This window comes from Marmota flaviventris, chromosome 19 (genome assembly GCF_047511675.1).
Source record: "Marmota flaviventris isolate mMarFla1 chromosome 19, mMarFla1.hap1, whole genome shotgun sequence".
Classification (NCBI taxonomy): Eukaryota; Metazoa; Chordata; class Mammalia; order Rodentia; family Sciuridae; genus Marmota; species Marmota flaviventris.
Genome location: NC_092516.1, coordinates 20,860,891 through 20,885,922, shown reverse-complemented (window position 1 = coordinate 20,885,922; position 25,032 = coordinate 20,860,891). Strand labels below are relative to the sequence as shown.

General features: G+C 41.6%; 1 protein-coding gene and 1 non-coding gene across 5 annotated transcripts; both read left to right on the top strand.

The window, feature by feature from the left end:
- The first annotated feature begins 901 nt into the window (after positions 1 to 901).
- Positions 902 to 1,008, top strand: LOC114103176 (U6 spliceosomal RNA). The gene has a single exon (XR_003584607.1). It is a non-coding gene; the product is annotated as a U6 spliceosomal RNA (small nuclear RNA).
- A 9,751-nt stretch (positions 1,009 to 10,759) lies between these two features.
- Tmem219 (transmembrane protein 219) lies at positions 10,760 to 24,632 on the top strand. Of its 4 annotated transcripts, none has more exons than XM_027948673.3 (6): positions 10,760 to 10,936; positions 12,109 to 12,307; positions 12,398 to 12,587; positions 20,666 to 20,895; positions 22,458 to 22,627; positions 24,286 to 24,632. In XM_027948673.3, the coding sequence occupies exons 2-5, from the start codon at positions 12,143 to 12,145 to the stop codon at positions 22,593 to 22,595; spliced, it is 723 nt and encodes a 240-aa protein (XP_027804474.1). In that variant the 5' UTR covers positions 10,760 to 10,936; positions 12,109 to 12,142; the 3' UTR covers positions 22,596 to 22,627; positions 24,286 to 24,632. The 4 variants fall into 4 exon arrangements, with proteins under 4 accessions (XP_027804474.1, XP_027804471.1, XP_027804473.1 ...); XM_027948670.3 differs by lacking the exon at positions 10,760 to 10,936 and adding an exon at positions 11,012 to 11,102; XM_027948672.3 differs by lacking the exon at positions 10,760 to 10,936 and adding an exon at positions 11,176 to 11,735.
- Positions 24,633 to 25,032: the final 400 nt, after the last annotated feature.

Here is a 25,032-nt window from a genome sequence, read left to right as displayed (position 1 = left end):
TTTTCAACCATATGAAATCAGGTGTCTCTACGACACAAAGTGTAGACCTCTTGAGGCTAACTGTTATGCTTGCCATTGGATCCCCCAGCACACAGGGACCCTCCAAAATGATTTGTCAAATGAATGAAGCTTTTCAGTAGCCATTTAAAAGCATTAACCTTGATCTTGGCTTCAGTGTATGGCCACATTCTTAACCCTTTTTTATTTTTTATGTAGAGACAGGGTCTCCCTGAGTTGCTTAGGGCCTCACTAAGTTGATGAGGCTGGCTTTGAGCTTGTGATCCTCCTGCCTCAGCCTCCCGAGCTGCTGGGATTATAGGTGTGTGCCACCATACCTGAGGAGAAAGCAGAATTCTAAGTGCTACCTGCCTCCTGAACTTAATGACAGGCCCTGTGTGCCCTTCCAGACCCTCTTTCTCCTTCTCCATAACATATGCATATTATTCTTTTTTCCCATTTAATATGCCTATTTTGGAGATCTATCCACATTAGCAAAGATTTATATCTAGTTTATTGATCTCCTTTACAATACACAAAGAATACAGAGTGAAGTAAAAAAGGGAAGAGGTTTTTAACAAAAAGACCTGACTTCATTTTTACATTTCACAATACAAATAAAACTGCACTTTTCCTTTCTAATTTATCCCCTCCAAAACTATTCTCTGTCTGATAAGAATGGGGAGCAAGTCTTTGTTGTCATGCTGTTAAAAAACTTCCCGAGTCATAACCCTATGATCTCCTAGTGACATAGAATACGTAATATAAAGAGGGTCCCCTTGCCAGGCACGGTGACCCACACCTGTAATCCCAGAGACTCTGGAGGCTGAAGCAGTTAGATCACAAGTTCTATGCCAGCCCGGGCAATTTCATAAGACCCTCCCTTAAAACAGAGAAAGACTGGGTGCACACTTCAGCAGCAAATATACAAAAATTGGAACAATATAGAAAAAATTATCATGGCCCCCGGGCAAGAATGACAGGCAAATCCATGAAAGATTCCATATTAAAAAGAAACAAAAAAAGGGGGGTGGGACTGGGATGTATCTCAGTGGTAAAGTGTCCCTGGATTTATTTATAAATAAATAAATAGGCTCCCCTCCTTCCATTGCTGTCTGATCATCATTCCTGGCTAACTGGGCACCATCATGGGACAAGCAAGAGGTCTCATCATTTGGAGGACAGGCAACAGTGGCATGTGACTCCCATGCATGCCTTCATTCCAGGAGCAGGTTCCATAAGCATCATCCCAGGAAGAGGAGGGCCCATCACTGACATCATGACAGGGCCTTCCATGTGGGGTGCTGGCATCTTATCAGGCTGAGGAGGACTGCTGGGAGGTGGGATCTGCCAAAGTAATTGCAGAGAAGGGAGTAGGAGAATGCTTCCTTGTTGTTGAATACAGCCGCTGCTGTGTCAGTCAGGCTCTGAGCCTACTCTTGCATCCATTTCTTTTTCCGTACTGGGGATTGAACCCAGGGGCACTTAACCACTGAACTATATTCCCAGCCCTTTTTATTTTTAATTTTGGAACATGGTCTTGCTAAATTGCTTAGGACCTTGGTAAGTTTCTGAGGCTGGCTTTGAACTTGTGATCCTCCTACCTCAGCCTCTCCAGCCACTGGGATTACAGGCCTGCACTTCCATGCCCAGCTTCCTCCATTCATTTCTGATAGGAGACTTTCATATTCTCTTGTGTTTCCTATCATTGCCATGTTTCTTTCTCACAGAAGAGCATCATGGGTGAGGAATATGTTACAGTAGTTGCAATAAAACTTGGGCCTGTTGCTCTAAAGATCATTGACCACTTGGTTCTGTGCTGCCTGGAAAATCTGAACCTAGATTTTATATTAAACATATTACCTGGACTCAAATATTATAGAAACTAAGAGCATAGACTCTAGACTTAGACGACCTTTGTTTAAATACTTGCTCTGCCACTTATTAGACAGGAATTTTGCAAATTCCTCTCATTTTCTACATCTAAAAAGGGGTAGGGGGTGGGGATAATAATAGGAGGTTTTTCATGAGGTTTTCATTTGAGATGTAAATTAAATAATTCCTGAAAGGCATGTAGTTCTGTGTTTAGTATACAGTAGCTTTCATTAAAAGATCTATCTGGAACAGGAAATCCAAATAGAAAATTAAGAAAACAATGCCTTTTACAATAGCATCAAAAAGAATAAAATAGGACTGGGGGTGTAGCTCAGTGGTAGAATGCTTGCTTGTCTAGCATGTGGGAGGCCCTGGGTTTGATCCCCAGCACTACAAAAAATAAAAATATAAAATAAAATACTTAGGAATAAGACAACTCATAAAATGAGAGTAAATATTTGAAAATTATATATCTGATAAGACTAATTTGCATGATAAATAAAGATCCCTATAACTCAACAACAAAATTGCAAATAACCTAACTCAAAAATGGGCATAGGCAGGCATGGTGGCACATGACTGTAATCCCAATGACATGAGAGGCTAAGGCAGGAGGATTGCAAATTCAAGGCCAGCCTCAGCAACTTAGCAAGGCCCTAAGCAACTTAGCAAGATCCTGTATCAAAATAAAAAATAAAAATAAAAATTTTAAAAAGGGCTGGAAAAGTGGATCAGTGGTAGAGTTCCCCTGGGTTCAATCTCCAGTAAAACACCCCCCACACACACATACACACACACTATGCACAAAGGGCACAGGATATAGATACTTCTCCAAAGGAACAGAAATAGATAATAGATATTTCTCCAAAGAAGATAAACAAATGATAAATAAGCACATAAAACATGTTAAATATAATTAGTTATTTGGGAAATGCAAATTAAAACCACAATGAGATACTATTTCCAGTATACTAGAATGGATATTATCAAAAAGATGATAAGTGGGCTGGGTGTGTGTCAGTGGTAGAACACTTGCCTAGCAGACTGAAGATCCTGGGTTCAATCCCCAGTGGAAAAAACAAACAAACAAAATGGGGTAGGGGAGAAAGGAAGGAAAAGTGTTGATAAAGATGGAGAAATTGGAATCCTTGTACATTACTGACAGGAATGTAAAATTGTACTGCCATTTTGGAAAACACTTTGGTAGTTTCTCAAAAAGCTAAACTTACAATTAAACTATGATCCAGTAATTTTACTCCTAGGAATCTACCGAAAGGATTTGAAAACAGAGATTCAGATATATACTCGAATACCAATGTCCATAGCAACATAACTCACAGTAGCCAAAAGGTGGAAATAATCTAAGTGTTCATTAATACTTAGATTACATTCTATGTACATTTTTAGTGTAATAAAAAAATTAAGAAAAAATAAATAAATTAGGCAGGTCCTTCTTAAAAACAAAACAAATTTTACCATCTAGTAAGGCTGGTAAGGGGATTTGGATGTTTTAAAGAAAAAAAATTACCTATTTGATGATAGAATAGTGTATTGCAACCAGTAGATCAAAGACACATCTGTACTCATTTCTTTTTTTGTTTTGTTTTTTTGTTTTTTCAGTTGAAGGTCCCTTACTGGTCCTGCTTCCATGAATGGTCAAAACCAAGAGAAGGGACTGGGGTTGTGGCTCAGTGGTAGCGTGCTCACCTAGCACATGTGAAGCACTGGGTTCAAACCTCAGTACCACATAAAAATGAAATAAAGATATTATGTCCACCTACAACTAAAAAATAATAAATATTAAAAAAAAATAAACAAAAGAAAAGGGAGGGGAACCAGCCGGCACAGGGAGAGATCATCTCCACAATATTCCATTTATACACAGAACTAAACAGACAAGCACAGAGTCACTATTAGGGTTAGTAGTTGGCAGCATGGGATGAGGAAGAACAAGTGAGAAATAGGGGTGTCATTAAAAAAATACAGCCCCTCCCCCCAATGGGTGCCTGGGAGAAGACTTGGTTTGTTTCAACCCAAGAGGAATAGAATATCAAAATCAGTTTGGGAAGGCAAAACCTCAGAGATGAAGGGAGGAGGAAAACCCAGGGGGTAAGGGGGCTGTTTGGCAACTGGAGTGAAGGGAATGCCTTTCCCTGCTGGGATTCCCCCAGGCCCTCCCAGCTGGCAGGAAGTGGGCAGCTGCAACCCCCTAGGGCAGATCTGGGACTGCCAGATGCTCAAGGTAGAAGGCTGGAGGGGGCTCACAAAGGCTTGCCCTCCAGAGAGATGATGGCCCTGCCCCCCAGTTTTTCAGCCAGGGAGCAGCAATCCTTGACCTCCTTGTAATAGTTTTGCTTGTAACTCGTGCTTGATCCCTGTCAGCTTCTTCTTGTTGAAGCCCTTGGAAATGACAGATAATTTTGCTCTTAAGGGGTGCAGATCCAGGGGCCCAGAAGATAAACACCAGGTCTTCCTTCTTGCTCTCCTTGGTCTCGTAGGCTGTGTCTCATATTTCTTGCAGCACTCTTCCCAATAGCCAAGATATGGCACCCACCTAGGTGCCCATTGATACATGGATAATGAAAACATGATATTTACATGCTGGAATATAATTCAACCATAAAAACATGAAATTCAGTCATTTGGAGCAACATGAATGGAACTGGAGGACATTAGGCTAAAAGACAAATGCTGCATGTTCCTACATATATGTGGAAGCTACAAAATTGATGTCATAGAAGTAGAGAATAGAATAATGGTTATTAGCCAGGAGCAGTGGTATACGCCTGTAATACCAGCTACCTGTGGGGGCTGAGACAGGAGGATGGCAAGTTCAAAGTCAGCCTCACAACTTTGTGAGTCCCTGTCTCAAAAAAAAAAAAAATATCTATATATATATATATAGATAGATATAGATATAGATATAGATATAGATATATATAGAGAGAGAAAAGAATAGAGGTTCATAGAGTCTGGGAAGAGTGTAGGGGAGGGGAAGGAGGGATAAAAGAGGATGGTTTGTGGATACAGGGATACAGTGGATTGGAAGAATAACTTTGATGTTCTATAGCACAGCAGGGTAACTATGATTAATAACAATTAGTTGTATGTTTCAAAATAGCTAGTAAAGAGGATTTTGAATGTTTCAAACACAAAGAAATGAGATATATTTATATCTATATCTATCTATATATCTATATCTAGATAGATATAAATATATAGATATATATATCTGAGGTGATCTGCAAATTACCCTGATCATTATACATTGTATACATATATTGAAATGTTACACCATACCCTTTAAATATGTACAATTATTATGTGTCAATTAAGAATAAAAATATATTTTAAAAAAGAATTGGGGATATAGCTCAGTTGGTAGAGTGCTTACCTAGCATACAAAAGGCCCTGGGTTCAATCCCCAGCACCACAAATAAATAAATAAAAAAGAATTAAAATAGTGCTTGCCCTTAGACCTGAAAGATAGGAACTGAGTGGGAAAGGAGTTAAGGAAGTTTCTGGGTGCAGAAAGTGACTAAGGTGTTAACAGGGACATTACATTTTTTCAGAACTCTTTATACTGAACTTCTGTGAGTTTCACTCTATATTAAGTTTTACCTCAGTAAAAAACAAAACATGGTTAGTTACTACTAATCCTTTCATTTACTGTTCTTGACGTGTTTGAATAAAGTAACATTTAAAGGCCATTAAATGAGCTGGCTGTGGTGATGCTGGCCTGTAATCCCAGCCATTTGGGAGGCTGAGGCAGGTGGATCACAAGTTGGAGGCCAATTGCAGCAATTTAGCATGGCCCTCAGCAACTTAGTAAGACCTGGTTTCAAAATAAAAAGAGTTGGGGAAGTAGCTCAATGGTAAAGCACTCCTGTGTTCAAACTCCAGTACTGGAAAAAAATTAATTAATTAAATGTTGTACCAATTTAAGCCTTAGCTAATTTAGTTATTTTTCTCCATCTTCTCACTTGTCTGGGGTCTTTAATCATTAAATTTAAATTTAATTTAAATTGTTAAATTTAACAATTTTTGTTTTTATGTATTTTTAAAATTTTATGCCAGTTTTTGGGTTTTTATTTGGGTACTGGGATTGAATTCAGGGGCACTCAACCACTGAGCCACATCCCCAGCCCTATTTTGTAGTTTATTTAGAGACCGGGTCTCACTGAGCTGCTTAGTGCCTCGATTTTGCTGAGTTTGGCTTTGAACTCGCCATTCTCCTGCTTCAGCCTCCCCTGCTGCTGGGATTACAGGCCTGCACCACTGTGCCTTACTTAATTTATGGGTCTATGTTTGTAAATCTTTTTCTTCTTTTTGGTAGTATGAATTGAACCCATGGATGCTTTACTCCTGAGCCATATCTCCAGACATTTTTATTCTTTTGAGACAGGGTCTCCTTAAATTTCTGTGTCTTGCTAAATTGCCTGGGCTGGTCTTGACTATATGATCCTTCTGCCTCAGCCTCCTGAGTCATTGGGATTACAGACATGTGCAAACATGCCCAATTGTTTGTATGTCTATTCCGAACATATCTCTTCTATTCCAGGTTTAGAAACATGATCTCATATTTGTTCCATTATTTTTATAGTTTTTTTTTTTGTGTGTGTGTGTGTGAGAGAGAGAGAGAGGGAGAGAGGGAGAGAGGGAGGGGAAATGTAACTATTGATTAGCTGGAGATAGTGGGCAACTTTCTTAGTATTGCCAACTCTTAGTTTTCTTATCCATTAAGTAGGGATAATATTTTGTTCTTCATATGTTTGAATAGGCCATTAAATTTTTGACCTATTTATTTTTTTTTGTTATTTTATTTTATTTTTTATTAGTTGCTTGAGACAATACAATGATCTTTGTTTGACCTATTTAGAGGGTAACAATTGCTTTATTATTATAAATATTTTTTGCAGTACTTGAACTTTGGGGTGAACTACATCTCCAGTCCTGTTTAATTTTATTTCAATTCTGGGTCACACTAAATTGCCCATGCTGGCCTCAAACTTGTGATCCCCTCCTTCCTCAGCCTCCTGAATCACTAGGATTACAGGTGTATGCCACTGTACCTGGCTTCCAGTGCTGGAGATTAAGCCCAGGGCCTCTTGTATGCTAGGCAAGTGCTCTAGCACTGATGTCCACCCCCACTCTATTATGTTATTAACTGTGTGTTATGGCATTTGACATTTTACCTTAATCCTTTGTGTATCTGGCTCTTTCATTAAGCCTGTCTTCAGTGATAGGAAACATGGTTTCCTCCAGTGCCTATCCAGGTGCTTGGCATTTAGCAAGTGTTTAAATGTTTGTTTAATGAATGGATTTGTTGGTTGAATGGATGAACAACACAGAATAAAAACCAAGTACAAGCTGGGCATCGTGGTACATGCCTGTAATCCCAGTGGTTTGTGGGGCTGAGGCAGGAGGATTGAGGAATTTATCAACATGGAATGATCAAGAAACCCTCCCTCCATCTCCTTTAATCCTTAGGATTGAGAATTCAAAGCCAACCCCAGCAATGGTGAGGTGCTAAGCAACTCAGTGAGACCCTGTCTCTAAATAAACTACAAAATAGGGCTGGGGATGTAGCTCAGAGGTTGAGTGCCTCTGAGTTCAATCCCTGATAACAACAAAAAAAAGTACAAAAGGGAAAATGAATAAATATTAATGAATAGTTTTATTAAGCAGTTTTTATATGAAATTAAACACAAAACTAAAGTAAAACTAGAGCAGAGAAAAAACTTAGATATAACTATTTAATACCTACATTGAGTTCTTGTTCAAGTATGGGCTCCAAAAGGACTGAGGTTCTACTGATTGAAATAGTAGAAGTTTAAGTGAGCAGGCATTTTTCTTCGGAGAGTCTATAGTCAGATTATAGTTCCAGGAGGCCAGGGATCAGAAATACTTTGCCCACCAATGTATTCCTAGCTTGCAGCATAGAACCTGGTGGCCAAGAGATGTTTATGACTGGATGAAATGCTTTCATCAGATCTTCAAGTTTTATTTGTTTTTTTTTTTGGGGGGGGGGCGGGAGGCTGGTACTAGGGATTGAACTCAAAGGCACACAGCCACTGAGCCACATACCCAGCCCTATTTTGTATTCTATTTAGAGACAGGGTCTGAGTGAGTGCTTCACCATTGCTGAGGCTGGCTTTGAACTTGTGATCTCCTGCCTCAGCCTACAGAGCCACTGGGATTACAGGTGTGTGCCATCACGCCCAGTTCAAGGCTTTTAAAAATCATTTATTTATTTATATGCGGTGCTAAGAATCAAACCCAGTGCCTCACACATGCTAGGCAAGAGCCCTACCACTGAGCCACAATCCCAGCCCCTCAAAGGGTTTTTTAACCCTTCAAATAACCTAGAAGGAAAAAAACAAAAACAAAAAACAGATCTCTGGGAAAAGCTTTATGCAGGCCAGAGCTCTGGGAGGAATTTATCAACATGGAATGATCAAGAAACCCTCCCTCCATCTCCTTTAAGGGACTAAGTGATTCTCTATTGGCTTTCTGATTCTCACAGGTTAGGCTGTGCCAAGCTTGATTCATAAACCGACTTCTGTCACCTACCATCTGTGTGACCTTCATTAAATTATTTAGGCTAGAGAGCAGGTTTCCATAGTAACATCCACCTTAAAGGCCTGTAGGGTGGATTTCTTCAAAAGGGATGATATAGTGTTGGAGTGTTAAGGTGTACAACTAACGTTATGTCTTCTGTTCCCCCTGCCGCACGTGCTTTGTAAAATATCTGTTCACAGGGAGTGCCATGGGGCACACCTGTAATTCCAGTGACTCCAGAGGCTGAGGCAGGAGTTAACATGTTGGAGGTCAGCCTGAGCAACTTAGCAAGAACCTAAGCCACTTAATGAGATTCTGTTTCATAATAAACATAAAAGCCCGGTGGTGGGCTCTCCTGTAGTCCAAGTGGCTCTGGAGTCTGAGGCAGAAGGATCATAGGTTCAAAGCCAGCCTCAGCAACAGTGAGGTGCTAAGCAACTTGGTGAGACCCTGTCTCTAAATAAAATACAAAATAGGGCTGGGGATGTGGTTTAGTAATTGAGTGCCTCTGAGTTCAATCCTTAGTACCTTAAAAAAATAAATAAGGCTAGGAATGTAACTCAGTGGTAAACTGCCCCTGGGTTCAATCTCCAGTATCAAAACAAACATACAGAAACCCTTTGTTCACGGCAGTAGATGAGAATTCTCTGGACTCAAGGCCATTCCTTTTTCTAATCAGTTTGCCTCTACTAGTCCACAGAATTACTTAGTTTAGCAACATAAAAAATATCAATTATGATCATTTACAAGAACTCTGTCCAAGTATGCATAATGACTTCACAATACAAGAATAATGAGGGAAATTCACATTTGTTGCTCTCCTGTGGTGTATCAGTACTACGCTGGGCACTTTGATGCCTATCTTACCCTGCAAATTAGACTTCTCAGTATATAAAAGAATTGACAAAGATCTCGCCAGATGGATATTAATTTTGTAACTGGATCATAGCAGGCATTTTAAAAACTGTTAACTGAATAAACTGTTTGGGGTTTTAAACTAAATTTCAAAAATGGTTAAGCATGGGCAGATGTGCTCCCAGCTTTATAATGAGACTAGAATTTGGTGAATTCTCTGGGGGAACCTCCCTGTTCATCTCCAGCATGTTTTTCTATTTTTTATTTTGAGACAGGGTCTTGCTAAGTTACTTAGGGACTCACTAACTTGCTGAGGCTGGCTTTGAACTTGAGATCCTCCTGCCTCAGCCTCCAGAACCACTGGGATTAGACCAAATGGTCTGCCACCTCACCCAGTGAACCAGAATCTTGTGGGAAAGAAATTGGTATTAGGAAACTAGGGCTGAAGTTCTGGTTGAGGCTTAACTGGATTGAGCGACTTGGGGCAAGTCTCTTATCCTCTCTGGGCCTTAGCTTAGCATATGAAAAACAAAGGAGGGGGTTATTATTGAGCTTGTTCAGTTATTGAATATTTCCCAAACTTATATTCTAAGGTTCCCTATCAGTCATGTTTATTTTTCCTTTGAGATAAAAATACTTCATGTGCTTGGAACTTCAATGAAGTCAATCAATGACATTTATAAAGCAACTATTATATACTTTCTAGGAGCCTCCAGCCTGGAGCAACAATTGGAGACTGTCTAAAAATTAAAACAAACAAACAAACAAATAAATAAATGGAGCTGAAGATATAATTCTGTATGGGACTGCCCCTGGACTCAATCCTCAGTAAAGCAAAAAAAAAAAAAAAAAGACTTTTTGCCACTCAATGATTATGGTACCCTTGGCAAAAATCATTTGACCATCTATGCAAAGGTTTTTGAGCCATAAAACTTTTGCAGAAACCATGTGGTGTCTGCCTTAAGAAAGCTATGGTTAAGATTGGTTAAATGCTCAGATTCCTTTTCAAACGGTGTTTGTCCTCTGGCTGTGTGCTCAGTGGGCACTGGGCACATGTTTTTCCACGCTTTGCCTTTTAAGCTTTCCATGGAACCACTGTGACAAGCTGTCCATCCCCAAAGGGGCATGGACAGAGTCAGGACATGAACCCAGAGTTCCTGGCTCCATGTGTCATGCTATTTCAGGTCTGAGAGTCTCATCTCTAAAATGTGCTCAGAAGTGAAACAAGAAGGTCGCTACCGTGCAGCCTGGCGGCTCCAGGCTCCTAGGCACTTAGGAGTCACTAAAAGCCAGCGGCTATACTTAAGGTGTAGACATTTAGAATTTCGAAGGTGCCAGAGCAGCGGATCTCTAACTCTCCCAGTCCGGAAGGCCGAGTTCTAAAGCGGGAGCCCCACCCCACCGGGCGGACCCCAAGTCCTTCCCCGGAACCTGGGCGCGGCTGGCCCGTTCTATTGGCGCGGGTGGAGGACGAACAACAGAAAAATGCCTGCGACGAGATTTGCGCGGAAACTCTCCAGGGTCTTTCGGGAGAGGGGCCCGGGCGTTCTGCAATGGCTCTACCAGTAGCTCCCTCGCCTCTCTGGCGTTTCATCGTCTCCCGCGGAGTTGTCCCCGCCCCTTGGTCCCTCGGTTAAGTTTCCTTTTGGTACGCCCCCACCCTGACTTGGGAGAGACGGGCCACTGCGCATGCGAGCCCCGCTGCGGGGGCGGGATGGGCGGGGGGGAAGAGGGAAGCGCGGAGCCGACCCCGCCCCTTCGCGGCTCCACGCGTGACGTCGCGGGGGGCGCTGGCCTCCGCCCGGCTCCGAGCGGTGAGAGCTAGCGGCGGGCCAACCCGACACCGCCAGATCCGGAAGGGATGCGGGTGTCGAGATTCTTCCTAAGGGGGCTTTGGGGAGGAGGGGAGGCCCAGGTGCCCCACCAGCCGCTGACCCCAAGGCTCTGCCCTCCCCCCTCCTGTTTTTCCCTTTCCAGAAATGCCTGGACGGGTGGCTGGGCAGGAGCTGAGCATTGGTGACACCTGCATTTCCGTGGCTCCCTCCTTCTTCCTCCACCCCATACATTTAACTCCTCGACTTCCAGATGTTCTTTCCCATCGGGCTGTCGCTTCTTGTGCAGAACAGAGTACTTTACTTGGAAGCAGGAGACAGGAGACCAGTTGCAGACGCTGGCCCTACCACTTCTATGTTAAAGTCCTAGAGCTTCAGTTTCTTCCACAATATTCTAGCCTTGTCTCATCTGGTTTTTGAAGATCAGTATGGCAGAGAAAGGAAACAGACATCTGTTGAGTACCTGCGTGGCCAAGTAAAAGCAGATAACCTGTCTGCGACATTTAATCCTATGATTTGGTGTTCTTAAAACTCCGATTAAGTTCACAGAGATTAACTGACTTGGTTTCACATGGCTAATGAGTAGCAGAGCTACCAGACCAAGTAGCTCCAAAGGTGGGACCTTCTAGTGAAATACTCTGGCTGGAGCTGTTCTTTCACCAAACACTATCCCAGAACAGTGGCTTCCCCTTTCTCTGGCTGAGAATTCTTCCTTTCATTCTCCTTTTTCCAGCATAGAATGCTCTGCTCTACTTCTGCCTTGATTGTTTCAAAAGTGAAATGCAGCAAATATTTATTAAGTGATACAGAGAGATGAATTTTTGGAGTCAAGACCCTTGGATTCTTGTCTGGGTCCTGTCACTTATTGGCTGTGTGGTTTTGGGCAAGTGCCTTGTCTTGTCTGAGCTTTAGCTTCCCTTTGGATAAAATGGGTGGTGCCTCCTGACCAGTGGGCTCTTGTCTAGTTCTCCCTCATTGTCCTCCGCAGGCTCTCCGCAGAGGTCCATACCCCTCTGCTCCCCATGGGCAGCTGCCAGGCAGGGCACAACTTGCATCTCTTTCTGGTCCACCACCCACCTCTGGTTTGTGCCACTTTCATCCTGCTGCTTCTTGGCCTCTCGGGCTTGGGCCTTGGTGGCTACCTCCTTACCCACAGGACTGGCCTGCGCAGCCCTGACATCCCTCAGGTGAGTATCCTCTGGCTCACCCTTCCCCTGTAGACCTGCTCCTGCTACTGATCTCATCTCATCTCTCTCCCATCCTCCTTTTGAACACAGGACTGGGTTTCCTTTTTGAGATCTTTTGGACAGATGACCCTGTGCCCCATGAATGGGACAGTCACAGGGAAGTGGCCAGGGTCTCACGTCGTGGGCTTACTGACCACCTTGAACTTCGGAGATGGTCCAGACAGGAACAAGACCCAGACATTCCAAGCAAAGATTCCGGGTAGTCAGATAGGATTGAAAGGTGAGATTGGGAAGGATTGGGAGCCCAGCATTGGAAGAACACTGAGGGCCAGGCCCTGCCTCTGACCTCACCAACCTGGTGACCTTGGGAACTTACGTGTACCTTAGTCACTTCTACTAAAATAAGAACTCGATACTGGGGCCAGGGTTGCGGCTCAGTGGTAGAGCGCTTGCCTAGCATGTGTGAGACACTAGGTTCGATCTCTGGCACCACATAAAAAATAAATAAGTAAATAAACAAATAAAATAAAGGTATTGTGTCCATCTACAACTAAAAACAGAAGAAAAATTTTAAAAAAAGAACTCAATACTTATAGTGAACATGCTGTCTACAGTGTAAGTTCTCTCTCTCTCTCTCTCTCTCTCTCTTTGGTACAGGGGATTGGACCAAGGGGCCTTAACTACTGAGCCATATCCCCAGACCTTTTTTGAATTTTATTTAGAGACAGAGTCTCACTGAGTTGCTTAGGGCCTTGCTAAGTTGCTGAGGCCGGTCTTGAACTTTCAATCCTCCTGCCTCAGCCTCCCAAGCTGCTGGGATTACAGGCATGCACCACCATATCTGACTTACAGTGTGGTTTCTCTGTTTTGTCTTTCTGTTTCCAGTTCTGCAGTTCTTTGATTCCATCCTTGGAATTGTGAATAATATGGGCTAGGTTTAACTCAAATGTTTTTTCTCATCTTATAATCATCTCTTCTTAGAGGCACCATTTTCCCTCAGGGATATCAGAGACTATGTTCTGTTCAATTAAACTAGTATCTTAAGTGCCTATTGTATGCTTAGCATAACTCTTTGTGCAGAACAATATTAGACACCATTATTTACCAAACAGCTTATAATCTTCGGGGAAAATGATGAGATGTATGGTCTAGTAGGTGCCATTAATTTCTGGGTGACATCTGATCTCAGTTTTCTTACCTAAAAAATGGGGAGATAAAGCCGGATACAGTGGCACATGCCTATAATCCCAGCAACTCAGGAGGCTGAGGCAGGAGGATTGCAAGTTCGAGGCCAGTCTCATCAACTTAATGAGGCTCTAAACAACTTAGCAAGACTCTGTCTCAAAATAAAAACTAAAAGGTTGGGGATGTGGCTTAGTGGTTTAAGCACCCCTGGGTTCAATCCCTAGTACCAAAAAAAGAGAGAGACACAGAGGAGAGAAGGGTAAAATTTTCAGATTTAATACTCTCATTCTAAGATTCTCCTATGAGTCACATGTGTCTGTGTATGTTCAAGTGTACACGTATGTGAACAAAGAATAAGAATAAGATCTGGTTTGTGCCTATCAGAATGGAGAGGAACAGCCCTGGAGGAGACTGGAGAGAGGTGATGGTGGGCGGAGGGAGCTGGCAGGGATAAAGTCCAGGAGAGTTAGTGGAGATGGGGGTTGGAAACAAATTGCTCAAAAGCCAGGGTTTTCTCCACTCCAGCTTTTATGTCTTTTGCAGCCATCCCCAAAGATATTGGTGAAGCTGCTTGTCCACATTCCCATTCCCAGCAGGGAGCCCCCTTCCTGAGGGAGCTCCCTTCCTGAGGACCACTGGAGGGTTTTAGTGATGATGAATAGCACATTTTTTACCTGTGTCATTGAAAATAGACCCATAGTGCTGCAGCTTCTGCAGGCCTTTCCTTCCCTGATCTCCATGAGCCTAGGGAGTCCTCTTCCTCTTTGTCATGTGTTTGGAGCTTTGGAGAAAAAATAGAATAGGCTCATTAATGGGTCCTTGGGATCTCATTGAATAAATGTTGGGGGTAGGGAACGGGCTGAATAGAATTTGCAGATTAGAGGCTGATAGGTGTGTTGGTGTGTGTGTGTGTGTGTGTGTGTGTGTATGTGTGTGTTAATTATGTTAATTTTCATAATTTAAAAATAAGGAGGTTTCACAAAAGAATCCACATTTCCAGTTCTCCCTCCCTCCCTCCCTCCCTCTCTCTCTCTCTCTGTTATTAGGAATTAAGCCCAGGGATTCTTTACCACTGAGCTATATCCCCAGCTCATTTCATTTTTTTATTTTGAGACAAGGCCTTGCTAAACTCCTGAGGCTGGCCTTTACCTCAGCCTCCCAGGTAGCTGGGATATAGGTGTGCACACCTGACCATTTCCAGCTTCTCTAACAAAACCCACAAAAAGGCTACATGGTGGCCTTTTGCTGTTTTGTAATTGGCTGTTGAGGCTGGAAATGCTAGTGACAGATTGAGATGGGGTGAAGTGGTAGGTTGTTGAGGGGAGCGAGAAAAAAAAAGAACAAGAAGAATAAGGAATGTATCAGATATTTACAGACTTGGGGCAGTTTTTCCTATTCTGCCTTTTTTTCTGTGTGTACTGGGGATTGAACACCAGGGTGCTCTACCATTGAGCTGCATCCTCAGCCCTTTTTATTTCAGATTTTGAAACAGGGTCTCACTAAGTGAAACCAGGCTAGCCTCAAACTTGGGAATCTTCTGCGTCAGCTCCCACAAGTCGCTGGTATTATAAGTGTGTGCCACCAAGCCTGGCAATTCTTTCTACTTTAAAACAAACAAACAAACAAAAAAAACATTTAACTGCATTATTTATTTATTTATTTATTTTTTAGTTGTAGTTGGACACAATACCTTTATTTCACTTATTTCTTTTTATGTGGTGCTGAGGATCGAACCCAGGGTCTCGCACGTGCGAGGCAAGTGCTCTACCCCTGAGCCACAACCTCAGCCCTTAACTGCATTATTGAGATTTGATTCACATACCATATAATTCACCTACTTAAAGTATACATTTAAATGACTTTGAATATATTCACACTAGTGTGTGATTATCACAATTCATTTTAGAACATTTTCATCAACCAGAGACTGTTCACCCATTAACAGTCATTCTCCTTCTCTCCCCCCACCCCAATCGCCCAGCCCTGAGCAACCACTAATCTACTTTCTGTCTCTGTAGATTTGCCTATTCTGGACACTTAATATGATATGTGGTCTTTTGTGACTGGCTTCTTTCACTTAGAATAAAGTTTTTAAAGTTCAGCCATTTTATAGCATGTATCAGTATTTCATTTCTTTTTATGCTGAACAACATTGAATGAATATACCACATTTTCATTTATGTGTTCATCATTTCTGTGTTCAACATTTGGGTTGTTTGTAGGTTTTGGTTAATATAAATGATGTTGCTATGAACACTGTAGGTTTTTGTGTGGACATGTTCTCATTTCTCTTGAAATAAACATGAGTTGGGCGTGGTGGTGACTTGGGCATGACTTGGGAGACTAAAGCAGTAGGATTGCAGGTTTGAAGCCAGCCTCAGCAAATTATTGAGACTCTGTCTCACAAAGAATTGGGGATGTAGCTTAGTAGTAAAGCACCCTTGGCTTCAATCCCTAGTATTTACCTGCATGTGTGTGTGTGTGTGTGTGTGTGTGTGTGTGTGTACTTACAAGTAGAACATAAGATAATGCTATGGTTAATCTTTTGAGGAACTTCCCAACTGTTTTCCACACAGCTATAGCATTTTATATTTTCATCAGTATGAGATTTCCATTTTCTCTACAACCTCACCAATACTTAGTTATTATCTGTCTTTCTTATTATAGTTGTCCTAACCAGTGTGATTCTGATTTGCATTTTCCTGATGAATTAACAAGATTGATAATGATATTTCATATGCTTTTGGCCATTTATATGTATATTTGAAGAAACATATATTCAGAGTCTTTAACTGTATTTTAAATTATGCGATTTGTCTTAATTATTCAGGTATAAGAGTTCTTTGTGTTTTCAGTGCCACTGCACCTAGTACCCTGTATTTTCTTCTATAGTTTTAATTTTTGCGTTTAGGTCTATGATCCATCTTTAGTTCATTTTATGTATGAGGCTCAACTTCATTCTTTTTGCATGTGTCTATCTTTAATTGTATAACATCATTTTTTGGAAAGATTGTTCTTTTCCCCCACTGAATGTTCTTGGCACCATATTGAAAAATCAGTTGGCCCACTGTGGTGGTGCAGGCCTGTAATCCCAGCAATTTGGGAAGCTGACGCAGGAGGATTCCAAGTTCAAGGCCAGCCTCAGCAATTTGGCAAGACCCTGTCTCAAAATTAAAAATAAAATAAAATAAAAGGACTTGGGAACTAGCTTATTGGTAAAGTGCCCCTGGGTCCAATCCCCAGAACCAAGAAAAAGAAAACTAAAAGAAAATAAATTGACCAATTGACCATGGATACATTGTTTATTTTGAGATTCTGTTGTATTCCACTGATCTATATGTCTATCCTTATGCTAGTGCCACACTGTTTTGATTTCTGTAGCTTCATAGTAAGTTTTGAAGTCAGGAAACGTGAGTCCTTCAACTCAGTTCTTCTTTTTCAAGATTGTCTTAGCTATTCCAGATCCCCTGAGTTTTCATTCGCATGAATTTTAGGAATAGCTTGTTAATTTCTGTTTCTGCAAGAAGCCCTATTCTTTTTTTTAATACCTTTATTTTATTTACTTATTTTTATGTGGTGCTGCAGATCAAACCTAGGGCCTTACACATACTAGGCAAATGCTCTACCACTGAGCTACAAACCCAGCCCTGCCCTATTCTTTTAATAATGGTTAGAAACAAAGATTTTTACGGGGGTAGGAGGAATCATCTGTGATTGTATCAACCATGTAACAATTATTGAGCACTTACAAATATCAGACATGGGAAATACAGAGATCTGTAATACATGGGTCCTCCCCTAAAGTTGCTTACAGTCTTGCAAGGATAAAGATTCGAATAGAAATAAATACCTTTCAGTATGTGAGGTAGAACATAAGGTACAGTGGGAGTACTGAGGGGCCCATGGAGCAGGGATAGCAAAAAAGGACTTTCCCAAGGATACAGTGCCTAGGCTAAAGCCTGAGGAATGCTTAGTCACATACAGTTCAGCCAGAGGAAATGGCAAACATAAGGACAGCATGACATGTTTAGGAACTTCCAGAGGTTCAGTTTGGCTGGTATATACTGGAGAAGGAATGTTGAATGAGTAGTGGGAGATGGGTCTGAAGACGGAGGCAAGATCCCGTGGAGGATCTTGTGTGCAACCCAAGGTAATGGGGCTTTATCCAGCACATTGGGCATACTTAAAGATTTTGACCAGGAAAGCAGTAGAACTTTATTGTTTGTTTGTTTTTTTTAAAAAAGATCACACTCTGTTAGCTGACAGGAAGACCGGTTAGGAAGTGACTGCAATAAAGCAGTGATGAGAAAAGCTGGGCTAAGCCAGAGGTGTGAGTTGAGAGAGACATTAGAAATCTGGGATTGGTAAGACTTGGTGACTGATTCCATCGGGGTGATGTAAAGAAAGGGGAAAAGTTTTTTACCAAATTTTATACATATATTTTTCAGTGGTAATTATGGTGTCTATACTGATTTGTGTTTGTCTTTTTTCACTTACATGTAAGTGGTTTTTCATAATACTACATGATCTTCAACATTGTGATAATGACTATAAATTGATCCATTAAATGATCAGGCCCGAATTTGTTAATGCTTTCCTTAGTAAACATCTATTGTTTCCTAATTCTTGATAAAATCACAATAAATATTTTGATATGCTTTGCATTTTTGTTTTAATCCTTTCCTTTGCATTTCCATAAGTAGAATTACATAGTCAAAGAATATGCCTCCCTTGCTTTTTTTTTTTTTTTTGGTAGTGGGGATTGAACCCAGGGGCACTTAAACTCTGAGGCAGCCCTTCTTTATATATTTTATTTAGAGAAAGGATCTCTCTAAATTGCTAGGGCCTCACTAAGTTGCTGAGGCTGGCTTTGAATTTGTGCTCCTCCTGCCTCAGCCCTGAAAGCTGCTGAGATTACAGGTGGATGTGGTGCTGCCTTTTTTGGGGGGCGAGGGCGGTATAGGGATTAAACCCAGGGACACTAGACCACTGAGCCACATCCCCAGCCCTATATTGGATTTTATTTAGAGACAGGGTCTCACTGAGTTGCTTAGCGCCTCACTTGTGCTGAGGCTGGCTTTGAACTCACGATCCTCCTGTTTCAGCCTCCTGAGCCAGATGTGCTGGCTTTTTAAAAAGATTTTTTAGATGAACACAATATTTTTATTTATTAATTTATTTGTTTTTATGTGGTGCTGAGGATCAAACCCAGTGCCTCATACATTCAAAGCAAATACACTACCACTGAGCTACAACCCCAGCCCCATGCTGGCTTTTTTTTTTTTAGAGAGAGAGAGAATTTTAATATTTATTTTTTAGTTTTTGGCGGACACAACATCTTTGTTTGTATGTGGTGCTGAGGATCGAACGCAGGCTGCCCACATGCCAGGCGACCACGCTACCGCTTGAGCCACATCCCCAGCCTTCTGTGCTGGCTTTTTAAAAACTCATTTTGTTGTGGGATGAGCACATACAGAAGTCTAGAAAACAAATGTAAAAGTGGTCCGCACTTGATGGACATATTCTGAGCCCACTTAAATTGCCATAGACACAGATAAATAATAATTTAGACAGTGCCTACCTCCTCACATCTTCAAAAATTCCTGTATTCATCTTTTTAATTTTTACTAATTTAATAGGTAAAGGAATTACCTGATTCTTTTAATTTATTTTCTCCTAATTGCTAGTGAGGTTGAGTTTCTTCTAATGGGTTTATTGGACATTTTCAGGTCATTGGTTTACCTGTTTGTATTCTTTGCTCATTTTTCTTTTCTTTTTTTTTTTTTTTTTTTTGTATCATATTTTCTGTTTCATTTTTTAAAAAAAAATAATTATTTTTTAGTTTTAGGTGGATACAATACCTTTATTTTACATTTATGTGGTGCTAAGGATCAAACCCAGTGCCTCGTGCATGCTAGGTGAGCACTCTACCACTGAGCCACAACCCCAGCCGGCCCCCCATTTCATTTTTTGAGGAACTACCATACATTTTTCCACAGTGGCTATACCATTTTACATTCCCCTCATTTTTTTTTGTCTTTTTTTTCTTGATGTGTACATCTTTATTCTATTAGATTCTAAACTTTTCTGTTAATTAAGTGCATTATAGGTGTTTTCAGGCAATCTGTTAACTTGATTTTTTTGTTTTTAATTTATCTTTTGTTGTATGGAAGTCCTTAACCCTTATGAAGATGGGTATATTGTTCTTGTCCTTTACTAAAGATTTTAGATTTTCTGTCCTTTGTTGGAAGGTCTTCCTTAAAATTAGGAAATAGTCTGTATTTTCTTTTAATAATTGCTTAAAATTTATTTTTAGTTTTGTATGATTATTTAATATATCTGCATTTATTTTATAGTACGAGATAACAATCTATGTTCTTTTCAACATGGAAATTTTCCCCAAACCATTTACTTAATAGGCTATCCTTTCCCCACTAATTTAAAATAGAGTAGGGGCTGGGGCTGGGGCTGGGGCTGAGTGGCAGAGTGCTTGCCTAGCATGTATGAGGCACTGGGTTCGATCCTCAGCACCACATACGAATAAACAAATAAAATAAAGGCATTCTGTCCATCTACAACTGAAAAAAAAAAAGATTAAATAAAATAGAGTATAAACTTTTTTTTAATCTTTATTTATTTATTGTTATGTGGTTCTGAGTATCAAATTCAGGGCCTCACACGTTCCCAGTCCTTTTAAAAATTTTTTTTTATTTTGAGACAGGGTCTCGCTAAGGCCAGCCTCAGACTTGCGATCCTCCTGTCTCAGTCTCCAGAGTCACTGGGATTACAAGCATGAGCACTGTATCCAGCAGGTGTGAATCTTTTAATGAATTTTGGCACCTAGCGGGAGTTGCTCTCTTAAAAAGGACAGGTTAATTTATACACAATGACATGAGCAGTGTGGGTCTGCCTGTCTCACTACGATCTTGTGAGGTAGTAGTATGATGGTGGAGTTGATTTTAAACTAATTTCAGCTAATTTGTGTTTATATTGATAGGCAGCCATTTTCATTTCTCAAAGATATAAATGGCATTGTGTACAGAGTACTTTATTGAATGAGATTAATGCCAAAACTCCTGGTCTTGTAGGAAGCTTTAGGAACAAACAGAAGTCTGAAGATAGCTCCTGCCCTCTGCTTCTTTTTCCCCATCTGCTCTCCTGTGCCTCTCCCAGGATCTTCTGCGGGAGAGCTGATCCTCATCACAGCCAGAGTGACCACAGAGAGGACTCCAGGAACCTGTCTATATTTTAGCACTGTTCCAGGAATCCTGCCCTCCAGCCAGCCACCCATATCCTGCTCAGAAGAGGGAGCAGGAAATTCCACCCTGAGTCCTAAGATGGGTGAGGAGTGTGTCAGAGTCTGGAGCCACGAGGGCCTTGTGCTCACCAAGCTGCTCACCTCAGTAAGTGCCTCAGGTCCGTCCTCAGGATTTTGTAGAATGGTGGGTTGCTGTGTCTTCGAGGTTCCAGAAGGCAATTTTACCTAATAGAAAAAGTACAGGCTTTATAACCCTGCCTTAGAGGCTGTGTGACTTAGGTAAGTATCTGAACCTCTCTGAGTCTGAGCTTCCCATCTGTAAAACAAAACCATATACTATATCTTCATTCTATCAAACAAGGATTGAATGAGAATGACAGCAAAATGCTCAGCACAGTGCCCCATACATAATAGAGATTTGATAAAGGACAACTATTTACTGTTGTCTTTAATAAGATAAAACATGATCTCTATCTCAGAGGAATTCAGAAGCTGTAATAAGAGGCAGAAGGGGCTAATTGCTATCATTGAAATGTGAGCAGAGTGTTATTCAAATACCAAGCATACAGCAATTTAACTTGAACATTTATGAAGAGCACTTTCCAGGGAAGGTGGCACTTACGAAAGACAATTGTGTATAGTTGTTTATAATATACAAAGTTTATAATGTACAGAATGCTTTCAGGTTCATTATCTCATTTGATCTTAAAACAGCCTTTTGAGGTAGGTATCATTATCCCATTTTACAGATGAAGAAACAGGTTTAAAGAGAGGGAGTGAATTGCCTAAGGCCACATAACTAGTTAAGTAGCAGAGCCAGGATTGCAATCCATGTGTTGTGTTCCATCAGGACCTTTAAAGAATGAAGGTTTGGCTGGGGGCTCTGTAATCACAACCACTCAGGAGGCTGAGGCAAGAGGATCACAACTTCAAGGCCAGCCTCAGCAACTTAGCAAGCCCTTGTCTCAAAAATAAATAAATAAATAAAAAGGGCTGGGGATGTAGTTCAGTGGTAAAGCAACCCTGAGTTCAATCTCCAGGACCAAAAAAAAAAAAAGAAGAATGAAGGTTTGGACAGAGAATTCAGTAGAGTTCCAGAGAGGGAAGATACAGGAGCACAGTGTTCTCAGGGATCAAAAAGTGGTCCGTTTTCTGAGGGGCTCCAAAATGAGGGGCTTAGGTGTCTTAGAAGAGGCAGGAGAGACCACAGTGGCTGATGGGGCTGTGAAAGCCAGGCTGGGATGCTACACCTAGCATCATAAGGGCCAGTAAAGGCTCTGAAGGAGAGAGAAGCCCACCTAGTGCTGGGTAGAAGAGACTAGCTGAGAGATGGAGGGAGACAGTTTAGATGGCTGCAGTACCCTCTGCTGTCACATTTAGAGACCCTGGGTGGAGCAGAACCTGGCACTGCTTGCAGTCTTTCAAATGTAGATAATTGTGAATTTTCCTATCTCTAGGAATCATTTTGAGAGTTAAGGTTGGTGGCTGGGCAAGAAATTAGTTTGTTAACCATCCAAGACAAATGTTAACTTGCATCAAAGTAATGTCTTCCCTCTAACTGCTCCCTCCCTGGGTGCTGAGAGGCCTCCCCCTCATGGGGGCTTCTCTCCACAGCTCTTGGGCTGGGGTCAAGATGTCTTCCAAAGGGACAAGTCCCCACTGTCCCCTCTTCATCATTTCTCCTTCCCACTTTGCTCCCTCCCCTAGGAAGAGCTGGCTCTGTGTGGTTCCAGGCTGCTGGTCTTGGGCTTCTTCCTGCTTCTCCTCTGTGGCCTTCTCTGCTGTGTCACTGCTGTGTGCTTCCACCCGCGCCGGGAGTCCCACTGGTCTAGAACCCGGCTCTGAGGGCACTGGCCTAGTTCCTGCCTTGTTCTCAGGTGAGGTTCTTTACTCTAGTCCTGTGGGAATATGAGAGGGGTGGGGGTGGCAACTGTAACTGGGGTAGAACAGATCCTTGGAATCTATCCATAAATATTGCTCTGAGTCCTCAAGAAGCTCCATCTATCCTCATGGGGAATGGGAATCATTTATACCATAAGCATGCAACATTTTTCTTATTATTTTTACTTTTTTTTTTTAATTACAAAATAGTTAACATTCCTGTAGAAAAGTCCGAAAACCTCAACAGTACAGCGTGGTAAATTATTATAAAGTAGTTACTCTTAAAATACCTGTATCCTAGAAGCCCTTATCCTCTGGTCCCTTCCTTCCTGGTAATGACATTCTTCTCCCTAGAAGGAAGTACTATTTTGCTTTATAGCTGATCACCAAATATGCATTCCAACTATGCATGAGATTTGGTTTTATTTATTTTTGAAGATGGAATCATACATATTATTTGGTGACTGATTTCTTTCAAGTGACATTCTGATTTTAAGATTTACCCATGGCTGTAGTTCATATCCATGATTTTTGGCAAGAATGGTGAGTTAAGAGGGTTCATCTTTTATGATTCCTCCTGGATATGCATGATGTTTGCCTTGCTTTTGTCCTAAAATTCTTTTTTTTGGTGGGGGGCACTATTGAGGATTGAACTCAGTGGCATTCAACCACTGAGCCACATCCCCAGCCCTATTTTGTATTTTATTTAGAGACAGTATCTCACTGAGCTCCTTAGCACCTCGCTTTTGCTGAGGCTGGCTTTGAGAGGTCCATCCTGCCTCAGCCTCCCAACCTGCTGGGATTATAGGTGTGCTCTACTGTTCCTGGCTTGTCCTAAAATTTTTTTTAAATATTTATTTATTTATTTATTTATATGTGATGCTGAGGATCGAACCCAGTGCCTCATACATGCAAGGCAAGTCTCTACCACCGAGCTACAGCCCCAGCTCCCATCCTAAAATTTTAATACAAGTTTAATACAAGTTTTGTAAATTTGATTAGAACATCTGAAAAGAATCTAATTAATGATGCCCATTTACTAGGAACACACTGTGTGCCTGAGCATTTAACATGCGCTCTTCCATTTATTCATCATTGCATTTATAAAAAGTTGATTCTACTAACAAGATATTTGGAGGGAATTAGATTTACAAAGATAGCAGGGGGTGGAGGACATATCTGCTAACTAGTTCTCATGTCAACTCATCAAAGGAAAAAAATATTTCTGCAAGAAATCTTCACCCTGTCAGGTCAGTCTCTTAATTTGAGAGCCATATGTTATGCATTCAGCTCTTAAACTGTTCTCAGCTCTAGCTGCTGCTGTGCCCTAGGAAATGACTGTAGGAGGAGTGGAAACAGCCCAGCCAGAGGAACTGGAAGTTCAAGATCAATTTTGCAAATTTTGCTTGGGGCCAACCCTCACTGCCTCAGACACCTACCTGGGACAGGAAATGATGGAGCCTTCTCAGGCTTGGACTGGGAAAGAAGAGCTTTCTGGCCTGTGGCAGATGCTAGGGTCCTGAGGCTGCCCCAGTGGGATTGAGTCTATACCCGTCTGTCTCTAATTGTCACTCTGTCTGCTCCTTCATCAGTCTGTACTCACCCCACCTAAGGAGTCTCTGACCTGTCCTGTTTTGTTTTCCTTTCTCTACAGGTGTGAATCAACTTCTTGGGCCTTGATTCTGACTCAGAAGAGACCTTACAAAAAGTGAAGAGCTAGAATTTGGGAGAAAATAAAAGGCTTTTTTTTTTTTTTTCCTGCCCAGTGTGGCCTAAAGTGTTTATTGGGGATTGGAATTGAGGTAGGAATTTTATAGTAAACAGGCATGGGAGGTTTGGAGGGACTTTTCCCTGTTGACTCTTGAGTTTGGGATACAGGTTCGCATAGAACATATACACAACTCTTTCCAGGTTGTGACTTGGCTTTGGAAAACACCTGATTTTGATCCTAGCTCTGCCATTTTTATGCCTTTCTTCCATGAAATAAAATTGATAATTACAGCTGGTTTTTGGAGGGTCAGATAGTGGAAATGCCATCACATAAACGCACTGCGACTTTGAGTAAGTCATGCAATCCTGCAGTGCCTTAGTTTCCTTAAGAAATTCGACCAATAGAATTTACCCAATATTCATATGCAAAGATTCCTCACCCTTGGGGACCCATGTCCAGGCTGGATGCTTACTAACCTCTGGACGGTCCACTTTCCCGCCTTTTCCGCTCCCAGCAGCAGCTTTCCCTTACCCCTCCCAGCTTCTACGCTGCACGCAGGCGCAAATCACGGCCTCTTTCCTTCCACCCGCGCCCCCTCAAAGCTTCCCCTAGCAACAGGCTCAGGCACAGAGCTAAGGCGGGGCAAACGCATGCGCCTCAGCTTTCTCCACCACCAGTCGTCGGACCGCG

Excerpts from the sequence above, each read along its gene's own strand:
- Tmem219 (XM_027948673.3), top strand. The coding sequence starts at position 12,143 with ATGGGCAGCTGCCAGGCAGGGCACAACTTGCATCTCTTTCTGGTCCAC. Across the intron at positions 12,308-12,397 it reads GCAGCCCTGACATCCCTCAG|GACTGGGTTTCCTTTTTGAG; the intron begins GTGAGTATCCTC and ends TTTTGAACACAG. Across the intron at positions 20,896-22,457 it reads TCACCAAGCTGCTCACCTCA|GAAGAGCTGGCTCTGTGTGG; the intron begins GTAAGTGCCTCA and ends TCCCTCCCCTAG.